At 66.2% G+C, this 22,599-nt stretch overlaps 1 protein-coding gene across 7 annotated transcripts in view; it reads left to right on the top strand.

Annotated features, from left to right (window-relative positions):
- The window catches only part of PDE4A (phosphodiesterase 4A), a 153,835-nt gene that overhangs the window by 111,250 nt on the left and 19,986 nt on the right, over positions 1-22,599 (top strand). For 3 of the 7 annotated variants that reach the window (XM_084609946.1, XM_084609949.1, XM_084609945.1), the window contains one exon: positions 22,407-22,592. In XM_084609946.1, coding sequence (XP_084466072.1) covers positions 22,407-22,592 — 186 coding nt within the window. Of the gene's footprint in view, positions 1-69; positions 886-11,076; positions 11,298-21,498; positions 21,930-22,406; positions 22,593-22,599 lie in introns of those variants that run through there. The other 4 variants (XM_084609950.1, XM_084609947.1, XM_084609951.1 and 1 more) reach the window with 4 other exon arrangements.

Raw genomic sequence — 22,599 nt, 5'->3', positions numbered from 1 at the left:
GCAGCCCGGATGCCTGCCCCTGAGTGGCTGGGGCGTTTGTGCTGGGAGGGGAGGGAAGTCGGGCAGGGGCCGGCCCCCTCTCCCCGGCTGAGGGTCCGGAGCCGGCGGCCGGGCGCTCAGCACTGGGGCTTGGCGGAGCCCGGGCCGGGCTTTCCTGTTCCTGCTGCACTCAGAGAGAGCGGAAGGAGGGTAAAGCCACGAGCTGGGCAGGGCTGGAGGAACCTGCCCTCCCCGCTGGCGAGGAAGGGCGACTGACGGGGGGCGGCCTTTCGGGGGCACCTCACAACCCCAGATCCGGGGGCACCCACTGCGCCAAGACCCCCCCTGCAAGACACTTCCAGAGCCCAGGAGCAGCCGAGTGGCTAGAAACTTTGTCAGCCATTTGCTTCCCAGAGCGGTAGCTGCCCCGGGCCAGCGTGGCACCAGGAGGGCACTGCCAAGGGCACGCTGACAGCTGAACCGTGTTGCCAGCCCGATTGCGCCGCCCGGGTGTCTCTGACCTGCCAGCGTCTCTGCCAGAACCGCTTTGGCACCGCTGCCCTCCTCTGCCCAGCCTGTGCCCTGCGAGACCCGGAGCTTGGCAGACACAGCAGGGTGTGACTTGGGGTCCCCCCGGGGGTTGGGCACCACGGCCATGGCGCAGGAGAGGAAGAGGAGAAGCTTGCCCCGGATCCCCGAGCTGGAGCTGCTGAGCAGACAGGACGACGAGACGTTTCTGCCCAGCTCCCCTGGTGCCTCCAGCGGCCCCCAGTCCCGGCCCAAGTCAGGCTCGGCCTTCAGGCCCCCCCACTCCCCCATCTTCTTCCCCAACAACTCGCCCACCTTCCTGACGAGGCTGCGGGTGAACAGGAGCATTCAGGAGCATCACCGCAAGTTGAAAGGCTGGTAAGCGGCGGGCACCTGGCTGTGAACCCTCCCCTGCTAGCCCGGGGGTCCGTGTCCCAGCACGCCCTCCTGCCTTCACACCCCCAGGCCTGGGCACATCACACCCCCAGCGGCACTGCCAGCGTGCCTCCCAGGCCCGGGAGAGCAGCGTGGGGCATCCTGGGCTCTGGCAGGGAGAGCCCCCCATACAACACCCAGCCCTGCCCGCGAGGGACACCTAGGGCTGGGTCTCCAGTGCCCCTCTGCCAAGGCTGGCAGGCTGGGTGGTTGGTGCGGCTGGACCGAATGCACGGCAGCCCCCGCCCTGCTGTAGGGCATGGATCTGCACCCAGAGCGGCTGGGGGGGTCCCCCAAGAGCTGCTGTCTCTGGACCGCTGCAGCATCCCCCCCGGTCTAGTAGTTAGGCTGGGATGGAGGGGCTGGGAGCCAGGACTCCTGGGTTCTTGCCCTGGCCATAACAAGGAAGCGCTCTGTGACGGCATTAGCCGAAGGCCCCTGTGGCGTCTGGCAGAGTGAGTGCAGCACCCCCGGTGGGTCTGCAGGGCAGCTAGGACGGGGTTTAGGGGTTTGTCGTCCCCTGTCAGCCGCTCCCAGCACTTTGCTAACTTCCATGAAGCCTCTATGTCTAGAGGGGCAGGGCATCATCCCCCATTCCCAGACTGTGGGGAAACTGAGGCACTCGCTCCAGATCATACAGTAAGTGATAGAACAGAGATGGACCCCAGGAATCCTGACTGCTGGTCCCCCCACTCTAATCACTCCACTCCACTTGTCTTGCCAATTCCAGGAGTCCAGGCTCCCAGCCCCCATTCTAACTACTAGACCTCCTCCCCTCCCAGAGCCAGGCTAGAACCCAGGAGTCCTGGCTCCCAGCTTCTCGCTATAACCCAGTAGACCTCACTTGCCTCCCAGAGCTGGGGAAAGAACCCAGGAGTCCTGGCGTGCATCCTCCTTGCCCCCAGCTCTAACCACTAGCATCCATTCATCTCCCACTAAGACATTGCCTGAGTGTGGGCACTGCGTTTGCCCCATGTCTGGCACTGCTGAGCCCTGCTCCCGTGGCTCTGGGTGCAGACAGGCCCTGCTCCGTGCAGGAAGCATCTGGCCTGGGACCTCTCTCTCCGCTCCGCTGCTCCCGGGAGCTGCTCATGCTCCTTTGCCTGCCCCCTCATGGCACAGAGTCAGTGGCCAGAACATCACCAGCACCTGGAGCTGGGGGAGCTGGTGGAAGGTCCGGCTGGAAGAGCTTTGGGGGCAGAGGAACAGCCCAGGGACCTGGAGAGACAGTGTGGTCTGGTGAGAACCTGGAGACGGGCACTCTGCCCCCTTCTCTGCCACGACCTGCTGGGCTGCCCTGTTCTGCACCTCAGTTTCCCCTCCTGCCTGAGACAGCGAGCTCTCAGGGGTAGGGGCTGCCTCGTCGTGCAGCCCCTGGCATTGCTCTCAGTTGGCACTGCCCTTGCTGGTGTCCCTCCTGTGCCGTAGCGGCCTGCTTGGACCTCTCACGGCCCCGCCGGCTCTAGGGCTGACCCGCCGGCTCAGGTCAGCAGCGCCCGCGACCAGTCTGGGCAAGGGTGTGGGGGGCAGCGGAGGAGGAAAACACGACTCGGGGGCTCGTTGGGTGGGTCTTGCGCCGTAAAAGGGCTGCTGGAGAGACAGCATCAGCTCGGAGCTGTTGAGCAACATGTAAACAAGGGAAAACGGGGCGGCTGCGCCGTGGGAGGCCTGGCCCCCTTCCATCGGGTCCTGAGCTGGGCTAAGCACCCTCCCCCCAGCTGAGTGGGTCCAAGGCCCTGCGCTGGGCCCGGGACAATGGGCCGAGAAAAATTGGGATTCTGGCTGCAGCCCCCCGCCCCGGGGAGCACAGAGAGACCGGGGCAGTGGGAGCTCTCGTTCGTAATGAACAGGGTGGGCCAGGGCTGCCATTCGGACTCCTAGGTTCTGTCCCTGTCTGCTGTGCGCCTCACTTTCCCCTCCCTCCTTATTTAGATTGTGAGCGTTTTGGAGCAGGGGCTGCCCCTGGGTATGTGCAGCGCCTGGCGCGAGGGGGACCCTGATCTCAGGGGGCGGGGCCTACGCAGCACCTGGTGCAACAGGGCCAATTGTACCCCACAGTGTGTGGGGGAGAGAGGGAGGGTTGTGCCTCCGGATGCTAGTTGCTCTAAAGCCCCTTTTGTGCTTCTCTAAAGATGAGACTCCAACGATAACAACTAACCACTAAATCCTCCAGCCCCAGCCTGACGGTCAGGTGGCCCGAGAACAACCCCGCCGGAAACAGGAGGAGATTCTCTGCAGGGAAGGGCTAGATACCAAGTTAGATGGGCCCATTGGTCTGGCCCGGGGCGGGGGGCGGGAGCGGTGGTTCCAGGCCCATTGGTCTGGCCCGGCTAGGGCAGGGTTTCAGGCCCACTGGTCTGGCCCGGGGTGGGCGGGCAGGGTGGTGGTTCCAGGCCCATTGGTCTGGCCCGGGATGGGGAGGGGGTTCCAGGCCCATTGGGCGGGCGGGGTGGTGGTTCCAGGCCCATTGGTCTGGCCTGGGGCAGGCGGGGTTCCAAGCCCATTGGTCTGGCCCGGGGTGGGCGGGCGGTTCCAGGCCCATTGGTCTGGCCCGGGGTGGGGAGGGGGTTTCAGGCCCATTGGTCTGGCCCAGGGTGGTTCCAGGCCCATTGGTCTGGCCCGGGGTGGGCGGGCAGGGGGGGTGTGTGGTTCCAGGCCCATTGGTCTGGCCTGGGGCAGACGGGGTTCCAAGCCCATTGGTCTGGCCCAGGGCGGGCGAGGGTGGTTCCAGGCCCACGGCTCTGGCCCAGTCCCAGCTCCTTGCATCCCAGGACGGCGGCTCTGTGGGATCAGTCCCTGCTGTGTCTGCGTCTGGCCCCTCTATAAATATCTTCCTGCGCCCGCCCAGGCAGGGGAACTGAGAGTGCCGTGACAGCTTCGGAGCACGGCTCCTGCTTCCCACTGCTGGGAACCCAGCACTGCTGCTGGCTCCTCGTGAGAGGCTGGCAGGCCCCGATCCTGCCCAGCTCTCATGGGGCTGCCTGTGCCAAGGCCTGGCCTGTGCGCCCCCTGCCCTCTGCCCCCTCTGACTGTGGTTTGAGGCCGCTGCGCTGAATCACCCACTGTGGGTTTCTCGGTATCGGCCCCGGCTGGATTCCCACGCTCGGCTCCCCTGCTGCAGGGGGTTGGGGACCGGGCTTGGCCCTGGCACCGCTCCTGCTGCCCAGCCCCCCAGCTGGGCACGGCTTTGGGTCCTGGCTGCCGCAGGCCCCTCCCCTGCCTCCTGGGAACACCATGTCCTGGGCCACTGGCAGGCACAGGAAACTCTCGCACAGGCTGATTGAGGCTGATAAGGAGCAGGGGGAAGCTGGGCTGGGCCAGGCAGCCCTGCAGGGGGCGCTCTGCAGCCCGGTTGCATCGCAGAGCCAGCTGCCAGGGGCAGAAGAAGCCTGGTTGCCCTCAGACCCCTGGGCTGGGTGTCCCGCGGGGCCTGGAAAGGGTTAGAAGCAAACCCACCTTGCCCTGCCGCTGGCAATTCCTGCCCCAGGTTTTCTGCAGCCTCAGGGCTGCCAGGAGAGCTGTGGGGTCTGATGCACTGGTGCTCTCTGGGGGGCTCCGGACAGGGCCTGCTGGGGAGTGCGGGGTGTAGGAGGGAGGCAAGACCTGGTTTTCATTTTTCCAACCATTTCTTGAGCCGGTTTCAGTGACCCCCTGCTGGGGGGTCGCCCCATGGGCACAGCTTACATTGCATTGTTGGAGCAGGGAGGTTGGACTCTCGGTTAACCCAGCCTGAGACCCCGTCACGGCCCTGGGCCGAAAACCCGAATCATGACCTGATTCGTCTCAGTTATATAGATGGGGGAGGGCGTCGGGGGGTCATTGACAGGGCTGAGCACAGGCCCTGGGCTGCTCAGCCAGGCTCTTCTCACAGTCAGTGTGGGAAGGGGGAGAGCCCTGTGGGGGCCAAGCCGTATAACAACTTACTGCTACTGGCAGCTGAGGGAGCTACGCCTTCCACTCAAGACAGCAGGTAAAAATCCCCGCCAGGCAGCCCAAGGGCTTGGCATTAACCCTCTAATAGCTGAGATAGTCTCAGTCTGGGGTTTCCTGGTGCAGCTCCCCTGGTTTTGGGGGGGAGAGAAAGGGGTTTGCAGGGTGGGGTTGTTCCAGCCCCACTTCTCCCCACCACACTGACAGGAACGTGGGCTGGGGCGGTAGAGGGAGGCAGGGGTTGGATCTCGTGGTTAGAGCAGGAGGGGCTGGGAGCCAGGACTCCTGGGTTCTGTCCCCAGCTCTGGGAGGGGGAAGCTGGGGGGTGGAGTTGGAAGGCATCCCAGGCTGGATGTGCAGAGCCTGATCCCAGCGTAACCCCCACACCTCTGGGGGGTGGGGCTCTGTCCCATCTAGGCCATTTAGAGATTACTGAGTCTGCTACAGCCTGAGCTAAGGGCCACGTGGCTTTTAGCTCATGCCACAGAGGCTCATGCACGAAGCTCCAGAAGCCCCAGGTTCGAGCCCGCCTGCCTTGCCCAGGGTCTGTCGGTGTCCCCTTTCCTGACCCGAACACACTGCAGTGCTGAGCTGGCCCACAAGAGGGCAGTGTGACCCTTGCACCCCTGGCATCTCTGCGGGGGATCTCAGAGCAGCCCCCCACCCCACCCCGCAGTCTGCTACAGGGTCATTATAAGGGGCAGCTGTTTTGGCTGCAAGCAAATGGCCGTCTCTGTATGCAACAAACCGCCAGCCTCGTGTCCCGCCCCCTGCATCATTCGGGGCCTCAGTGGCCAAGCCGGGAGAGAACCCAGGAGTCTGGCTCCCAGGCCCCTGCTCTAACCACTAGACCTCACTCCCCAGTCAGTCCCAATGCTTCAGAGGTGTGGAGGGACCTGTCTTGCCCTGCCAAAGCTGCTGATTGCTCCAGCTTTGGGCCTGGGGGATGGACCCTGGGAGGGAGGCAGGCAGGCACCCTGGCTGCGGGCCGCATGGCCTGTAACTGATCCAGTGCTCCCCTCTGTCTCTCTTCCAGATAAGTACAGACTCTTCCCCAGGCCCGAGGCGAAGAGCCCTGGGGCTGTTTCTATCAGAGTCCTTGGCACTAGGTGGACGAAGTGGTGGGGGCTGGTCGGGGGTGAGGCAGGGCGCTGATCTCTGTCCAGCCGGCTGCACCGAGGTGTTCCCTGAGTTTGGCCTAGTGGCCTGCTAGATCTCCCAGGTAACTGGCACCTTTGCAGAGGAAGGGCCCAGGCCATCAGCTGCCAGGAGACAGGGTGTTGGCCATTCTCTGTGCAGACCCCTGCCCTCTAGGGCTCTGCAATGATCATACACCCCCTTATCCCACCACCTAGATACTTAAGAACTGCCTAAGGGAAACTGAGGCACCCCCACAGTATTCAGAGAAACCATTAAGAACATTCCCACCTTAAAGACTAACAGATTTATTTGGGCATAAGCTTTTATGGGTAAAACCCCCTTCTTCAGACGCAGGGAGTGCAAATGACAGATACAGGCATCGATACACTGACACACGAAGAGGAGGGAGTTACTTTACCGTGGAGAACCAGGGCTGACAAGGCCAGTTCAGTCAGGGTGGACGTGGGCCACTCCCAATGGTTAGTAAAAAGAAAAGGAGGACTTGTGGCACCTTAGAGACTAACCATCGGATGCATACAGTAGCATCCGATGAAGTGAGCTGTAGCTCATGAAAGCTTATGCTCAAATAAATTGGTTAGTCTCTAAGGGAGGGAAAGTTGCTTTTGTAATGAGCCAGCCACTCCCAGGCCCTATTCAAGCCCAAATTGACGGTGTTAAGTTTGCAAATGAATCGCAGCTCTGCAGTTTCTCTTTGAAGTCTGCTTCTGAAGGTTTTCTGTGGCAGGCTGGCTACTTGTAAATCTGTTGTGGAACGCCCAGGGAGGTTGAAGTGTTCTCCGGCTGGCTTTTGTACGTTACCATTCCTCATATCCAATTTGTGTCCATTTATCCTTTTACCTAGAGACTGTCTGGTTTGGCCAAGGTACATGGCAGAGGGGCATTGCTGGCACATGATGGAATATATCACATTGGTAGATGTGCAGGTGAACGAGCCTCTGATGGTGTGGCTGGGTCCTATGAAGGTGTCCCTTGAATAGACATGTGGACAGAGTTGGCAAGGGGGTTTGTTGCAGGGATTGGTTCCTGGGTTAGTGGTTCTGTTGTGTGGTTGCTGGTGAGTATTTGCTTCAGGTTGGGGGCTGTCTGTAAGCAGGGACTGGCCTGTCCCGCAAGGTGTGAGAGTGATGGGTCGTCCTTCAGGATAGGTTGTAGATCCTTGATGATGCGCTGGAGAGGTTTTAGTTGGCAGCTGAAGGTGAAGGCTAGTGGCATTCTGTTATTTTCTTTGTTGGGCCTTTCCTGTACTAGGTGACTTCTGGGTACCCATCTCGCTCTGTCAATCTGTTTCTTCACTTCCTCAGGTGGGTATTGTAGTTTTAAGAACGCTTGACAGAGATCTTGTCGGTGTTTGTCTCTGTCTGAGGGGTTGGAGCAAATGCGGTTGTATCGTAGAGCTTGGCTGTAGACAGTGGATCCTGTGGTGTGTCCTGGATGGAAGCTGGAGGCATGTAGGTAGGAATAGCGGTCAGTAGGTTTACGGTATAGGGTGGTGTTTATGGGACCATCGCTTATTTGCACTGTAGTGTTTTTTACCCATGAAAGCTTATGCCCAACTGACATGGCGTCCCTGGGCGATGCTCTGGAACAGCTCCCCGTGAAGCCAGGCAGGACCCTGGGGAAGTCTCCTCTCTGGGAGCAGCCTGTCTGCAGGACACACAACTCACCCGGCTTCCACCTTCCTGGGTCTGACCTCGGAGCATTCAGCCTCCTCTGCCCCTCTGTGCGCTTCCCCCAGCAAGTCCGCCCAGGCGGGGTCCTGGGGGGGGCCAGAGGGTCTGGCCCCCCAACTCCGCAGTCAAACGGGACTCTCAGCCAGCCAGTAACACAGAGGTTTATTAGACCACAGGAACATGGTCTAACACAGAGCTTGTAGGTGCAGAGAACCAGACCCCTCAGCCGGGTCCATTCTGGGGGGCAGTGAGCCAGACAACCACGGTCTCCCTTCACTCCGTGTCTCCAGCCAGCCCCAAACTGAAACTCCCTCCAGCCCCTCCTCCCCTGGACTTTGTCCCTTTCCGGGGCCAGGAGGTCACCGGATTTCTTTGTTCTCCAACCCTTTAGCTCTCACCTTGCAGGGGGGAAGGGCCCAGGTCATCAGCTCCCAGGAAACGGTGTTGGCCATTGTCTGCGTCCAGACCCCTGCACACACCTGCCCTCTAGGGCTCTGCAATGATCATACACCCTTACCCCACCCCCTAGAGACTTAAGAACTGCCTAGGGGAAACTGAGGCACCCCCACACTATTCAGAGGAAACATTAAGAACAGTCCCGCTTCGTCACACCAACTCTTTGTGTGAGCTTCGGGGGTGGAGTGGACGCATATAATCCCCCACCTAGTCTCTGACTCCCGCTGGCTGAAGGGGTTGGTGTTTTTGGAGGCAGGTCGGGGCCCTGGCACTGAGCACGGGGTGTAATAAATCTCTGCAGAGAGCAGGGTGTGTGTCTTTCTGCTGTGCCCTGGATCCGTCCCGCCACGCTCATCGTCCCAGGGAGGGACTGACAGCCCGGCCCACCCCTGCACCCAGCCTGTGGGGTGTTCTCTGGGTGGGGCTTGTCTGAGTTCTTGCTGTAATAATTTAATGACGCGTGTGTGTGTGTGTGTGAGCTCTGGGTGGGTGGCGCTGGGTGTGTGTTTGTAGGAGCGCTGTGTGTGTGTAGCTGGGTGTGTGGCTGGGGGGGAGGTGTGTGGGTGTGTGTGTGTGAGTGTGTATGTGTAAAGGGAGCTCTGTGTGTATGTGTGTAGCTCTCTTTGTATTAGCTGTGTGTGTACAGAGCTCTGTGTGTAGCTCTGTGTGTGTGTGTAGGGGGAGTTGTGTGTGTTAGCAAAGGGAAGGGGGGGGAAATGCTCCGGGCCCTGACATCCACAGGCTCTAGGGCCAGGGGGGCCCTTCATGATCCTCTCGTCTGACCCCTCCAGGCCTGCACCAGAGCATGGACAGAGAGGTGGGGAGGGCCCCAGCCCCTGGGGGCGTTATGCCCAGTCTGGGACCGACACCCCCCCCCCTTCCTGCCCACCTGAGCGAGACCTGGACCCGACTGCCCACCCAGGGAGTGGGTTTAACCAGCCAGCAGAGAGAGCAGCACCCCCTTGGGCACCCCGGTGCCCCCAGAACAGCTCTGGGAGGGGGGTGGGGTCTAGGGGTTAGCGGGCTGGGAGCCCGGACTCCTGGGTTCCCCCTGGGGCCAGGCCAGGTGCCCACAGCGCCACCCAGGGACTGGTTCCCCCCAAGCTGTGGGGACAGGTCCTCAGGGGTCAGTAAATGAGGAGGCGGGGCTGACCCGTTCCCACCCCAGAACCAGGGCAGCTGGTAAGAGCCGGAGCCGGCCGTTGGGATCTGGAGCCGGCAGGGCTGGGACCCAGGGGGGCCATGGGGACCCTGTGGGGTGGCTGGGCTCTTCCTGGGCTGCCCCCGCACATGGGCCTAGAGGGACCCGCCCGCCCTTTCCCTGCTCGCAGAATTCCTGCCCTTTAAACCAGAGATTCTCTTAAAGTCAAGGCTCAGCGTGTGTGAGACCCGACAATAACAAACCCTCCCGCCCACTGCCCCCCGCAACCCTACAATAACAAACCCTCCCACCCACTGCCCCCCGCAACCCTACAATAACAAACCCTCCCACCCACTGCCCCCCGCAACCCTACAATAACAAACCCTCCCGCAACCCTACAATAACAAACCCTCCCACCCACCGCAACCCTACAATAACAAACCCTCCTGCCGACTGCCCCCCCAACCCTACAATAACAAACCCTCCCACCCACCGCCCCACCGCAACCCTACAATAACAAACACTCCCGCAACCCTACAATAACAAACCCTCCTGCCGACTGCCCCCCAACCCTACAATAACAAACCCTCCCGCCCACCGCCCCCCCAACCCTACAATAACAAACCCTCCCGCCCACTGCCCCCCGCAGCCCTACAATAACAAACCCACCCACCGCCCCCCCCGCAACCCTACAATAACAAACCCTCCCGCCCACCGCCCCCCTCAACCCTACAATAACAAACCCTCCCGCCCACTGCCCCCCCAACCCTACAATAACAAACCCTCCCACCCACCCCCCCGCAACCCTACAATAACAAACCCTGCTGCCGACTTCCCCCCAACCCTACAATAACAAACCCTCCCACCCACCGCCCCCCCGCAACCCTACAATAACAAACCCTGCTGCCGACTGCCCCCCCAACCCTACAATAATAAACCCTATCATCCACTCCCCCCCCCCGCAACCCTACAATAACAAACCCTCCCGCCCACCGCCCCCCCAACCCTACAATAACAAACCCTGCTGCCGACTTCCCCCCAACCCTACAATAACAAACCCTCCCGCCCACTGCCCCCCCAACCCTACAATAATAAACCCTATCATCCACTGCCCCCCCCGCAACCCTACAATGACAAACCCTCCCATCCACTGCTCCCCCCCCACCCGACAATAATAAACCCATAGCTGCTGAACAGCATTGCACTTTGGAAGGGGAGTGGGGGCTGGTGGTTAGAGCAGGGGGCTGGGAGCCAGGACTCCTGGTGTCTATCCCTAGCTTTGGGAGGCGAGTGGGAGCTGGTGGTTAGAGCAGGGGGTGCGGGGTGGGAGCCCGGACTCCTGGGTTCCACTTCTGACAGTCCGTGTCCCTGGCACAAGTCTCTTCCCTGCTTTGTCCATCACTTTGCCCCGCGTGAAAGGAGGCGACTGGCCTGGCTGCGGGGTGCTGGTGTGAGCGCACACGCGTGTGCGAGCCGGGATGTCTCTAAGGCACTTTGCTCCCCTCGGGCACAAGCGGGGGCTGTGCGAGCGAGCGAGCGCCTGTGAACTCGGAGTCTTTGGCTTGTAGCCCCCCGAGTGTCCCCCCTGGGGCCAGGCCAGGCGGAAAGGCCCATGGGGGGCCCGGGCTGGCTCCGGGGCGGGGGCTTTGCGGGGGCTCTGCGGAGCCGTGACCCCCTCGGGCCGCCCGGAGAGCTCAGCCCACCCTTGGGAGCCCAGCCCCCGGCTCCCCCGGGGGTCCCAGCCCCGGGCCCTGGCCCCGAAATCCGCCGCCGGGCTTTGCAGCCGACCGCGGCCCCTCCCCGGCCAGCTGGGCGCCCGGGGCCGAGCCGAGCCGAGCCGAGCGCTACCGGGACCGGCTGCGGGTCTGTCCCGCCCGGAGCCGCCGGCCCCCCATGCCAGCCCGGGGCTCCCCCGGACTCCTGGGTCCCCCCCGGGCCATGCACTTCTCCTTCAGCGAGGCGGACGTGGGGCGGCACCGGCTGGGCAAGGCGGGGAGGTCGGTGAGCGCGGGGGGGGTCCCCGGGGGGCATTTGCGTGTGTGTCGGCGGGGGCCGTGCTGGCGGTGAGTGTGCATTTGTGTGCATTGATAATGAACGTGCGTGTCCCCACGTGTCCACCCGGTGAGTGTGTGCGTTTGTGCGCCCATTCGGGGGGGAGTTGTGGAGTCTCGGGGGCGAGTGAGTGTGTGTTTGTGCGCCCATTCGGGGGTGTGCACTCTCGGGGGCGAGTGTGCGTGTGTGTTTGTGAGCCCATTCGGGGGGCGAGTTTGTGCGTGTGTGTGCACTCTCGGGGGCGAGTGAGTGTGTGTTTGTGAGACCATTCGGGGGTGTGCACTCTCGGGGGCGAGTGTGCGTGTGTGTTTGTGAGCCCATTCGGGGGGCGAGTGTGTGTGTGTGTGTGCACTCTCGGGGGCGAGTGAGTGTGTGTTTGTGCGCCCATTCGGGGGTGTGCACTCTCGGGGGCGAGTGTGCGTGTGTGTTTGTGAGCCCATTCGGGGGGCGAGTGTGTGCGTGTGTGTGCACTCTCAGGGGCGAGTGAGTGTGTGTTTGTGAGACCATTCGGGGGTGTGCACTCTCGGGGGCGAGTGTGCGTGTGTGTTTGTGAGCCCATTCGGGGGGCGAGTGTGTGCGTGTGTGTGCACTCTCGGGGGCCCATTCGGGGGGCGAGTGTGTGCGTGTGCACTGATGCCCCTGGCGGGGGCCTTTAGGACAATGCTGCCCAGATCGGTACCCGTGACCCTGTCCTGCCCCTGGCGGTGTGCGGCCTGGTTAAACCCTGACCTTGGGGTGGGGGGCGGGAAGGGGGCTCTGGCTGGCTGGCTCCTTGGAGCTCATCCTCGGTTCCAGCCGCCCCCCGCTGGGGTCCGAGGGGCCGGAGCCCGAGCCTCTAGGGCGCCAGTTTGAATCTGCTTTGGTCCTTCGCCTTCCGAGGCCACTCAGTGACCTGAGTTTGCCAGGTCTCAGCTGCAAGTCAATGAGCCTCTTGATTGACAGCTGAGGTCTGCACGGGCCGAGCCGCTGGGCCTTTCCCTGGGGGGTGCTGGGGGCTCAGGGGGTGGGTGTTGTGTGCTGAGCCCCTGGCGCTGACTCTGGGCTGGGTGGTTCTGCGGTGCCCCCCCGCGTCCCATGGGATGGCCCAATGCAGGTGAGGAACAGGGGGCCTGAGGGGCTAGATCCTTGAGCAGGGCCCTCGGCTTGTCCCTTCCCCGAGCCAGGAGGCAGCTGGTGCCGGCAGTGAAATGTCAAGCAGGAAACTGGAGCCAGGAGCTATATTTACACCTGGCCTGGCTCCACTTTCCCTCACCCCCAGGGGCTTGGGTTCCTCCAACGCCTCGTTTACCCCTTGTGCCACTCCAGGGGCCAGAGGCTCCAGCGATGGGCACTAGGTCCCAGCGACCACCCTGGGGGCAGAGCAGCGGGGACGGGTGGCTTTTGGGTGCTCAGGGCTGGCACTTCCTTCGTCGCCGGCTCCCCATTGCACCCGGTGACTGAGCCGGGGGAGGGTGCCCTGGAGCGGCCGTGTGCCCCCTCCCCACTGGCTGTTGGTGGCAGGTGGGAGTCCCCCTTTGCAGCCCTGGAGCAGGGGCTGATGGGACAGGCCCTAGGCTGGCATAGAGAGCAGGGGTGCGTTTCACAGGACGCTTCACATAAAGCAGGGCCTTGGGGTTAGTGGTCGGGGGGGGGCGGGGGGCAAGCACTGGGCTGCCCCCCGAGACGCCTGGGTTCTATTCCCAGCTGTGCCGCCGATCTTGGACAAATCAGTCCGCTGCTCAGTGCCTCAGTTTCCCACCTCTGTTTAGATGGGACAGGAGCTGTTTCTCACTCCATGTCTGGACAATGCTCGGCTCAACAGGCCCTGATCTCGGTTGGGGTCTGGGCAACGCCCGGCCCGACAGGGCCTGGTCTCGGCCGGGGTCTGGGCAACGCCCGGCCCGACAGGGCCTGGTCTCGGCCGGGGTCTGGGCAACGCCCGGCCCGACGGGGCCTGGTCTTGGCCGGGGTCTGGGCAACGCCCGGCCCGACGGGGCATGGTCTCAGCCGGGGTCTGGGCAACGCCTGGCCCCTGGTCTGTGTTAGGGGTCTCTAGGAGCCGTTGTCGTATGATCTGGTTTCTGTCTCAAGCAGCTCCGGCATTGAGGGCCCAGCTGGATTCTCATCTTTCCGCCCCAAAGCGGCCTCGCTGTTGCTGGCATTGACGTGAGGGGGGCCGTGCCCGGGGTTCGGCCCCTGCCAGCTCGGCCTGGGCCCGGCGGCCCTGGGACCTTGGGCAGAGACCTGCTTCCAGCAGGGCAGGAGAGCGTTTGCCGTGCTGCGGCCGGGGCCCCGGCTCGTGCAGCTGGGGCAGCGTCTGCACGAGGGGTTTGCCGTGGCTGTGAAGGCTCCTGGTCTAGCCAAGGCCGGCTGCGTTTCCCACCCTGCTCCCCGGCGCTGTCCACGCAGGGGGGGCTGCGCTTGGTTTGTGCGACCGGCCGGGGGTCGGGGGGGAGCTGGAAGCACGGCTGGGGAAGGGGGCGCATAAAGTTAGTTCTCAGCCGTCCTGTGGGAGCTCCAAGCCCATAGTCCGTCAGGGTCCCCCACCTCCCTTCGCGAGTGCTGGTTGTGCCTTGGGGGGCCTGGTCCCCCATTCGGCGGGTGTCTCTCTGTAGGCTTGCGCCAAATCCCCTCTGACTGGACCCGGTCTGCCCTGCCCGGACGCCGGGGTTCTTACGGGCTTTGCCTGGACTGTTCCTGCGGGTCTCTCTCTCATAGCCCTGCCTGCAGCCAGCTTCCAGGAGCCTGGACTGAGTCCAAAGCCAGACCCGGACCTGTCCCCCGGAGGCCCCAGGGACAGGGGTCAGTGGCAGGGCCCAGGTGGGGCTGGCTTGTGGGGGGCGGGGGGAGAGCAGAATGTGCTGAGCCAAAGCCTTGTTTATTCTGGCTTCACCTTTCTCCAGCAGCCTCAGTCCAAAGCCCTGTGCAAATATCCACCTGTTCAGCTTCACAGAGCAGCTTGCACAGGAGCCAAGCTTGTTCCACGGGTGGGGAAACTGAGGCACAGGGAGGGGAAGGGACTTGGTCAAGGTCACAGATAGTAAGTGGAGTAGAAAAGGAGCCAGGTACTCTTACCATCAGCCCCCCTCCTCTCACCACTATAGCCCCCCTCCCTTCCCCTCTCCTCCCCGAGGTGGGGTTAGAACCCAGGAGTCCTGGCTCCTAGACCCCTGCTCTGACCACCAGACCCCCCTGCGCTCCCAGAGACACCCGTTGGTCTGTTCCCAAGACCAGCGCTTACTTCTCTGTATCCTGTTGCTTTAGCTCCTATCTGTGTTTTGCAGCCCTCCCAGCTCATCCCGTCTGGTACCCCCCTCGCCCCCTCGCCAGCTGCTCTGAGCTGGGGAGCTGGGCTGGGCTGAGTGAGGGGGCGTCGGGCCTTATGGGGGCCCACTCAGGGCCAGCTGGTGCCTTGCGCATTGGCTGCCCCTCAGCATCCGTCCACTGGGGGCAGACGGGGGGGTTGCCATGGGGCTCTGCAGATTGTGGGCACAGAGGGCCCCATCCATGGCTCCCTCCTGTCCTGTCAGCCCTGGGGATTGGGGTGGGGAATGCCCCCCCCTATGTTTCCTCTGCCTGTCAGGAGCTCACAGCTGCCCCTCCTCCCTCCCCCCCATACAGCTGCGGCTGGCCCCAGGCGCTGACTTGGCATGAACTCCAGCAGAAGAGTCCCTCCCGCTCCAAGAAACCCAACCCCACCCAGCCCTAATTGCAAACAGCTGGAGCAGCCAGAACCCTCCCTTCCAACTCCGGGGGGGGGGCAGCTGGTTGGGTAGGTCCCTCCCCCTTTCTTCCCAGCCAGCCCACCCCTGGAGCCATGTCAGCCAGTGTTTCCCATACCCGCCCCCCCCCCCACATTTATATCTACCTGGCACCCCTCACTGGGCTATCCAGGCCCCCCAGTCATCAAGGGATTTAGCCATTTTACAAATGGGGAAACTGAGGCGTGGAGCAGGGCGGGGACTTGCCCGAGGCACCCAGCAAGGAGGCGGCAGAGCATGTGTCCTGAGCCCCAGCCCTGTGCTCCATCCGCTAGTCCAGGCGGCTCTCCTCTCTCGGTTGCAGTGGCCCCAGCTGGCTCTGGCTAGCCCAGGGGTGCAGGGCGGCTGGAGGCCTACGGCCCTGATCAGTCGCGCCCTTGTCCCCAGGCTCCTCCCTGCTTCTCCTGGGGCTGATAACGCCTTGCCTTGCGTCACCCCAGGGCTCCGTAATCTTATCGCTTCCTGTGTACCCCTGCTCGCTGGCCTCCCCGGGATGACGTCAGCTCCTGCCCCGCGTCAGCTGGGAGGCAGCCCCAGGCAGTGCTGTGACCTGCCCGCCCGGCCCGCAGCGCGATGTGTGTGCCGTGTGAACAATGCACTGATGTGTGTGTGCAATTCACCCAGGGAGCCAGGCCTCCTGGGGTCTCTCCCTGGCTCTGCCACGCTCCTACTGTGTGACCCTGATCAGGTCCCATCTTCTTCCTGTGCCTCAGTTTCCCCAGCTGTACTCTCCATCACTCCGGGGGCAGCCCTGACCCCGTCTCCATAGCCAGCTGGGCCCAGCACGGAGCTGCTCCGGGGCCGGGGGTCCCTTCTGCCAGCACCTGCCCACTGGGGGCTGGGCACACGGCAGCTCAGTTGCTGACGGGGCAGGTTGGGTGGATCCAGGGCTGCCCCAGGCTCCCCATTGGGGTGTGTTCCTGGCAAGGCTGGCTTAGGGCTCTGACCCCGTGACCCCCTGCCCCACAGGGGACAAAGGGAGCTCCAGTGCTGGCCTCAGGCCCACCCCTAGCCTGGGCCTCCCCGTGCCCTGTGGAAGGCTGAGAGGGCTGGGGAGGGGACTGGGTGGCTGCTGCTGATGGCTAAGGAGTGTGGGTTACTAAAGTGGGGGGTCAACGTCACAGCTGGAAAGGCCGGGGCGGGGTGGGTCTGAGCTGGGACAGGCACGTGCAAGCCCTTGTGTAGCCGGATTGGGGTGGGGGGGGCGGGGGAGGCTGAGGCAGGTCAAGAGAGGGCGTGGGGGGGGGTCCTGTGTGTGTCGGCCTCTCCCCCACTCCCCCCAGCAGAGCTGGCCAGGGAGATGCATGGGGCTTATTCTGTGTGTGCCCGCAGTGGGTGTGCACAGGTGTGTGAGACTGCAAAGTGTGCAGGTGTGCACAGATGTGTGTGTGAGGGCACATGGGGGTGCCCGGGGGTGTGTGTGCGGGTAGGTGCGGGGGTGCCCGGGGGTGTGTGCGGGGGTGCCTGGGGGTGTGTGTGCGGGGCTGCCCGGGGGAGTGTGTGCGGGTAGGTGCGGGGGTGCCTGGGGGGGTGTGTGCGGGTAGGTGCGGGGGTGCCCAGGGGTGTGTGCGGGGCTGCCCGGGGGGGTGTGTGCGGGTAGGTGCGGGGGTGCCCGGGGGTGTGTGTGCGGGGGTGCCCGGGGGGGTGTGTGCGGGTAGGTGCGGGGGTGCCCGGGGGTGTGTGCGGGGGTGCCTGGGGGTGTGTGTGCGGGGCTGCCCGGGGGAGTGTGTGCGGGTAGGTGCGGGGGTGCCCGGGGGTGTGTGTGCGGGGGTGCCCGGGGGGGTGTGTGCGGGTAGGTGCGGGGGTGCCCAGGGGTGTGTGCGGGGCTGCCCGGGGGGGTGTGTGCGGGTAGGTGCGGGGGTGCCCGGGGGTGTGTGTGCGGGGGTGCCCGGGGGGGGGGTGCGGGTAGGTGCGGGGGTGCCCGGGGGTGCGGTGGTGCCCGGGGGGGTGCGGTTGTGCACACACATGGGGGTGCCAGCGGGACCAGCAGCAGCAGCGGTCGGGGCTGAGCTCTCAGGCCCGGGAGCAGCCAGACTCCAGCTCTGACACGGCCCCGGCTGAGCTCGGGCCCCCAGGGCCGGGCGGCTCCGTCCCCGCTCTGCCGCATGAGCACTTGGGGGTGTCTCCGCTGCTCGCTCCCTGCCCCTCCCGCAGCCCCACCCCACCACGGCCCCCCACCGGCCCGGCAGCCGGGGGCTCACTGCGGCTTGTGGGGACGCTGCAGTGGAACCTGCCCCTCCCAGGGCGGGGAGGGGGCTGGCGGGGAGGGGAGAGCCGTGCTCGTGCCCCCCCAGCCTCCCACCCTCCTCCTAGCGCCATCAGCAGCCGCCAAAGGGCTAAACTCTGGGGCTGAGTCACACAAACACCTGGAGCCCCGGAGCAGCTGCTGGCATCACCTGGCACCGCTCCCCTCGCCCCGGGACGCCCCTGCCCCTGGCAGCAACTGGGGAGAGGGGCAGGCCTCCCCCGCCCCCCGCCCCCTCAGCTCACAGAAGAACCGGCAAGACAGGCTCGGAGGGGGGGATGGGGGGGTCTGAGCACAAAGCTGGCCCCTCCCCCCACTCTGTGTGTTTGTAAATAGCATTGCCAGGATGCTGGTAGGCAAAAGAGGCCCCCCCTTGCCACCCTGCCACCCCTCAGCACCATGATAGACACCCCCTAGCCCTGCCGGTGCCCCTCACTCCTGACCCGCAGCCCCCTGCTAGCCCAGCCCTGCCCCCCCAGCTCTGCGGGTGCCCCTCACTCCCGACCCGCAGCCCCCTGCTAGCCCAGCCCTGCCCCCCCAGCTCTGCGGGTGCCCCTCACTCCCGACCCGCAGCCCCCTGCTAGCCCAGCCCTGCCCCCCCAGCTCTGCGGGTGCCCCTCACTCCCGACCCGCAGGCCCCTGCTAGCCCAGCCCTGCCCCCCCAGCTCTGCGGGTGCCCCTCACTCCCGACCCGCAGGCCCCTGCTAGCCCAGCCCTGCCCCCCCAGTTCTGCGGGTGCCCCTCACTCCCGACCCGCAGGCCCCTGCTAGCCCAGCCCTGCCCCCCCAGCTCTGCGGGTGCCCCTCACTCCTGACCCGCAGCCCCCTGCTAGCCCAGCCCTGCCCCCCCCCCAGCTCTGCGGGTGCCCCTCACTCCCGACCCGCAGCCCCCTGCTAGCCCAGCCCTGCCCCCCCCCAGCTCTGCGGGTGCCCCTCACTCCCGACCCGCAGGCCCCTGCTAGCCCAGCCCTGCCCCCCCCCAGTTCTGCGGGTGCCCCTCACTCCCGACCCGCAGGCCCCTGCTAGCCCAGCCCTGCCCCCCCAGCTCTGCGGGTGCCCCTCACTCCTGACCCGCAGCCCCCTGCTAGCCCAGCCCTGCCCCCCCCCAGCTCTGCGGGTGCCCCTCACTCCCGACCCGCAGCCCCCTGCTAGCCCAGCCCTGCCCCCCCCCAGCTCTGCGGGTGCCCCTCACTCCCGACCCGCAGGCCCCTGCTAGCCCAGCCCTGCCCCCCCAGCTCTGCGGGTGCCCCTCACTCCCGACCCGCAGCCCCCTGCTAGCCCAGCCCTGCCCCCCCAGCTCTGCGGGTGCCCCTCGCTGCCCGTTGTAGCAGCTGGCTAGGTTAATAGCTGCCCACCCCTGGGGGCGGGATGGGTCCCGGCAGACTTTCTGCCAAGGGGACCTGCGGCGGGATTCGGGGTGAGCTCTCTGCTAGGGGGCAGCTAGACACCAGGCGCTCCACAGAGCTGAGTCTCCGCAGGGTGGGAGGGGCTTGCCCCAGGTCACCCAGCAGGTCAGAGTTGGGGACAGAACCCAGGTGTCCTGAGCCCCAGGCCCGTGCTCGGGCCGCTCCCTCCAGGGGGAGAAGCCCAGCTGGAGATCCCCAGGCCAGGCCCCTGCCCACCAGGTTCAGCAGCCCCGTGGTGAGGGGGGCTGGGCCCCCAGGGAGAGTGGGGGAACCTTTGCCCGGGCACACGCGTGTCTCTGGGGCACAGAGTGGCCCTCCCTGGGGGCACTGCACCTGGAACCCCTCCCCTCCCCCAGTACCCCAGCTCCTTGCCTGGCTGGGCTCATCGGGAAGCCCCCTCCCACGCCTGCAGCCCTGCTGCCCCCAGGCCCCCCACTCCCCCTGCCAATCCCTGTGCTGCCAAACTCCCCAAGCCCCATGGGTGCCAGAGACCCGGGGGAGGGGAGGGGCGGCACTTAGATGAGAGCAGCCAGCCCCTCCCCCCATGGTTCCTCGGGCAGCAGCAGGGCTGTAGCTGGGGGGGAATCGGGCCAGGGGCTGAGGGGGCCTGACCTGAGATCCATCCCCTTCCCCCCGGGACACACAAATCGGGGGGGGGGCAAACGAAGTGTGCAAGCTCACATGGGAATGCGTGTGCAATGGGGGTGCGTGCACCACTGCCCTCTGCTGGACACACTGTGTCGCAGCAGCTCATGTCCCCTGGGCAGACTCCTCTGGGGAGCTGGAGAAAGGCCACAGGAGGGGGATTTACTAGTGAGCGGGGGTCATCGCTTTTCAGCTCCGGCTGGGCTAGCGGGGGCTGCATGGCATGGTGGGGAGGGGAGCGGGGCGTGACGGGGAGGGCTGGGGGGAGCTGGGCGTGGTGGGGGAGGGGAGCGGGGCGTGACGGGGGAGGGCTGGGAGGCGCTGGGCGTGGTGGGGGAGGGGCAGGGGGACTGGGCATGGTGGGGAGGGGAGCGGGGCGTGACGGGGGAGAGCTGGGAAGCGCTGGGCGTGGTGGGGGAGGGGCAGGGGGACTGGGCATGGTGGGGAGGGGAGCAGCGCGTCATGGGGAGGGCTGGGGGGCACTGGGCGTGGTGGGGGAGGGGCAGGGGGACTGGGCATGGTGGGGAGGGGAGCGGGGCGTGACGGGGGAGAGCTGGGAAGCGCTGGGCGTGGTGGGGGAGGGGCAGGGGGACTGGGCATGGTGGGGAGGGGAGCAGCGCGTCATGGGGAGGGCTGGGGGGCACTGGGCGTGGTGGGGGAGGGACAGGGGGACTGGGCATGGTGAGGGAGGGGAGCGGGGGAGGGCTGGGGGCACTGGGCGTGGTGGGGGAGGGACAGGGGGACTGGGCATGGTGAGGGAGGGGAGCGGGGCGTGACGGGGGAGGGCTGGGGCGCTGGGCGTGGTGGGGGAGGGGCGGGGGGACTGGGCATGGTGAGGAGGGGAGCGGGGCGTGATGGGGAAGGGCTGAGGGGGCGCTGGGCGTGGTGGGGGAGGGGCAGGAGACTGGGCATGTTGGGGGAGGGGAGCAGGGCATGATGGGGGAGGGGCAGGGAAGCGGGGTGTGGTGGGGGAGGGGAGCAGGGCGTGGTGGGGGAGGGGCAGGGGACTGGGCATGTTGGGGGAGGGGCAGGGAAGCGGGGTGTGGTGGGGGAGGGGAGCAGGGCGTGGTGGGGGAGGGCAGGGCAGCACTGGGCGGAGTGGGGGAGGGGGAGGGGCCTGGGCGTGGTGGGGGAGGGGAGCGGGGCGTGACGGGGAGGGCTGGGGGGAGCTGGGCGTGGTGGGGGAGGGGAGCGGGGGTGACGGGGAGGGCTGGGGGACACTGGCCGTGGTGGGGGAGGGGCAGGGGGACTGGGCATGGTGGGGAGGGGAGCGGGGCGTGACGGGGGAGGGCTGGGAGGCGCTGGGCGTGGTGGGGGAGGGGCAGGGGGACTGGGCATGGTGGGGAGGGGAGCAGCGCGTCATGGGGAGGGCTGGGGGCACTGGGCGTGGTGGGGGAGGGACAGGGGGACTGGGCATGGTGGGGAGGGGAGCGGGGCGTGACGGGGGAGGGCTGGGGCGCTGGGCGTGGTGGGGGAGGGGCAGGGGGACTGGGCATGGTGAGGAGGGGAGCGGGGCGTGATGGGGAAGGGCTGAGGGGGCGCTGGGCGTGGTGGGGGAGGGGCAGGAGACTGGGCATGTTGGGGGAGGGGAGCAGGGCATGATGGGGGAGGGGCAGGGAAGCGGGGTGTGGTGGGGAGGGGAGCAGGGCGTGGTGGGGGAGGGCGGGGCAGCGCTGGGCGGAGTGGGGGAGGGGACTGGGCGTGGTGGGGGAGGGGAGCGGGGCGTGACGGGGAGGGCTGGGGGGAGCTGGGCGTGGTGGGGGAGGGGCAGGGGACTGGGCATGTTGGGGGAGGGGCAGGGAAGCGGGGTGTGGTGGGGGAGGGGAGCAGGGCGTGGTGGGGGAGGGCAGGGCAGCACTGGGCGGAGTGGGGGAGGGGGAGGGGACTGGGCGTGGTGGGGGAGGGGAGCGGGGCGTGACGGGGAGGGCTGGGGGACACTGGCCGTGGTGGGGGAGGGGAGCGGGGCGTGGTGGGGGAGGGGCAGGGGGACTGGGCGTGGTGGGGGAGGGGAGTGGGGCGTGATGGGGGAGGCCTGGGGTCGGGGAGGGGGGGAGCTGGGTCGGCAGCCGCCTTCCTGCTGGGATAACTGAAAGCGAAAGGCACCAAGGGGAGGGAGGAAGCCCAGAGGCTGGTACTTCCGGGGGGGCCCCCAGCCTGGCCTGGCACTTAGGGCCTGGGGCTCTCCCCCGCCCCTCCTGCACCTTTCCTCCCGCGGGGGCAGGAAGCCGGTGCGGCTCAGCGGGAGCAGGGCCCCCCCGGGGCTGTGAGTCAGCCCCCAGCTGGGGGAGCCGCTGGGACCAGGCCTCCCCCAAAGCCAGCCTTTCCCAACCCGATTGCGGCAACTTCCGCCCTGCGCGGGCCCCATGCGGCGTGGGGGTGGGCGGCCCGGCTCCCGCAGGGCTCTGGGGTGGGCAGCTCTGAGCCCTGTGGCCCCCACGGCCCTGGCGAGCAGTGACCCCGTGGGGCAGCCCCCAGGCCGGCCGCTCCCCGGACCATGCCGCTCTAACATGGCTCTGCCCTGCAGCTCTCTGCACCCCCGTAGGTGAGTGGGGCTGAGCTGGGCTGGAGGGGCCGCGGGACTGGGGGCTCAGTCCGGGAGAGGATCTGCTGGTGGGAAGAGACCCCACCCTGAACCCCCCAGATTGGCTGGGGGGCAGGAAGGGGGCTGAGCTGGGTAGCCATGAAACGAGCCTGACGGGGGCAGGGCTGGGACGGCAGGGGGCTGCAGGTCGGGAGTGAGGGGCACCGGTAGAGTGGGGGGGGCAGGGCTGAGACGGCAGGGGGCTGCAGGTCGGGAGTGAGGGGCACCGGTAGAGTGGGGGGGGGCAGGGCTGGGACAGTAGGGGGCTGCGGGTCGGGAGTGAGGGGCACCGGCAGAGTCGGGGGGCAGGGCTGAGACGGCAGGGGGCCGTGGGAACCAGAGGGAACCACTGAGTGTTTATAGCAGGGGACGGGGGCACCGGAGCCGGGGTGCAGGCCTGGGACCCCCTGCTCACCTGTCTTCTGTCTCCTCCTGCAGCTTCGAGGTGGAGAATGGCCCCTCCCCGGCCAGGAGCCCCCTGGACCCCCAGGCCAGCCCCGGCCTCGTCCTGCACCCCAGCTTCCCACCGGGCCAGCGGCGCGAGTCCTTCCTATACCGCTCGGACAGTGACTACGACCTGTCGCCCAAAACCATGTCCCGCAACTCCTCTGTCGCCAGCGAGTCGTGAGTG

Source organism: Lepidochelys olivacea (genome assembly GCF_965140295.1).
Source record: "Lepidochelys olivacea isolate rLepOli2 genome assembly, chromosome: 20".
Classification (NCBI taxonomy): domain Eukaryota; kingdom Metazoa; phylum Chordata; order Testudines; family Cheloniidae; genus Lepidochelys; species Lepidochelys olivacea.
Note: the sequence above shows the minus strand (reverse complement) of the source record. Positions and strands in the feature narration are given on the sequence as shown.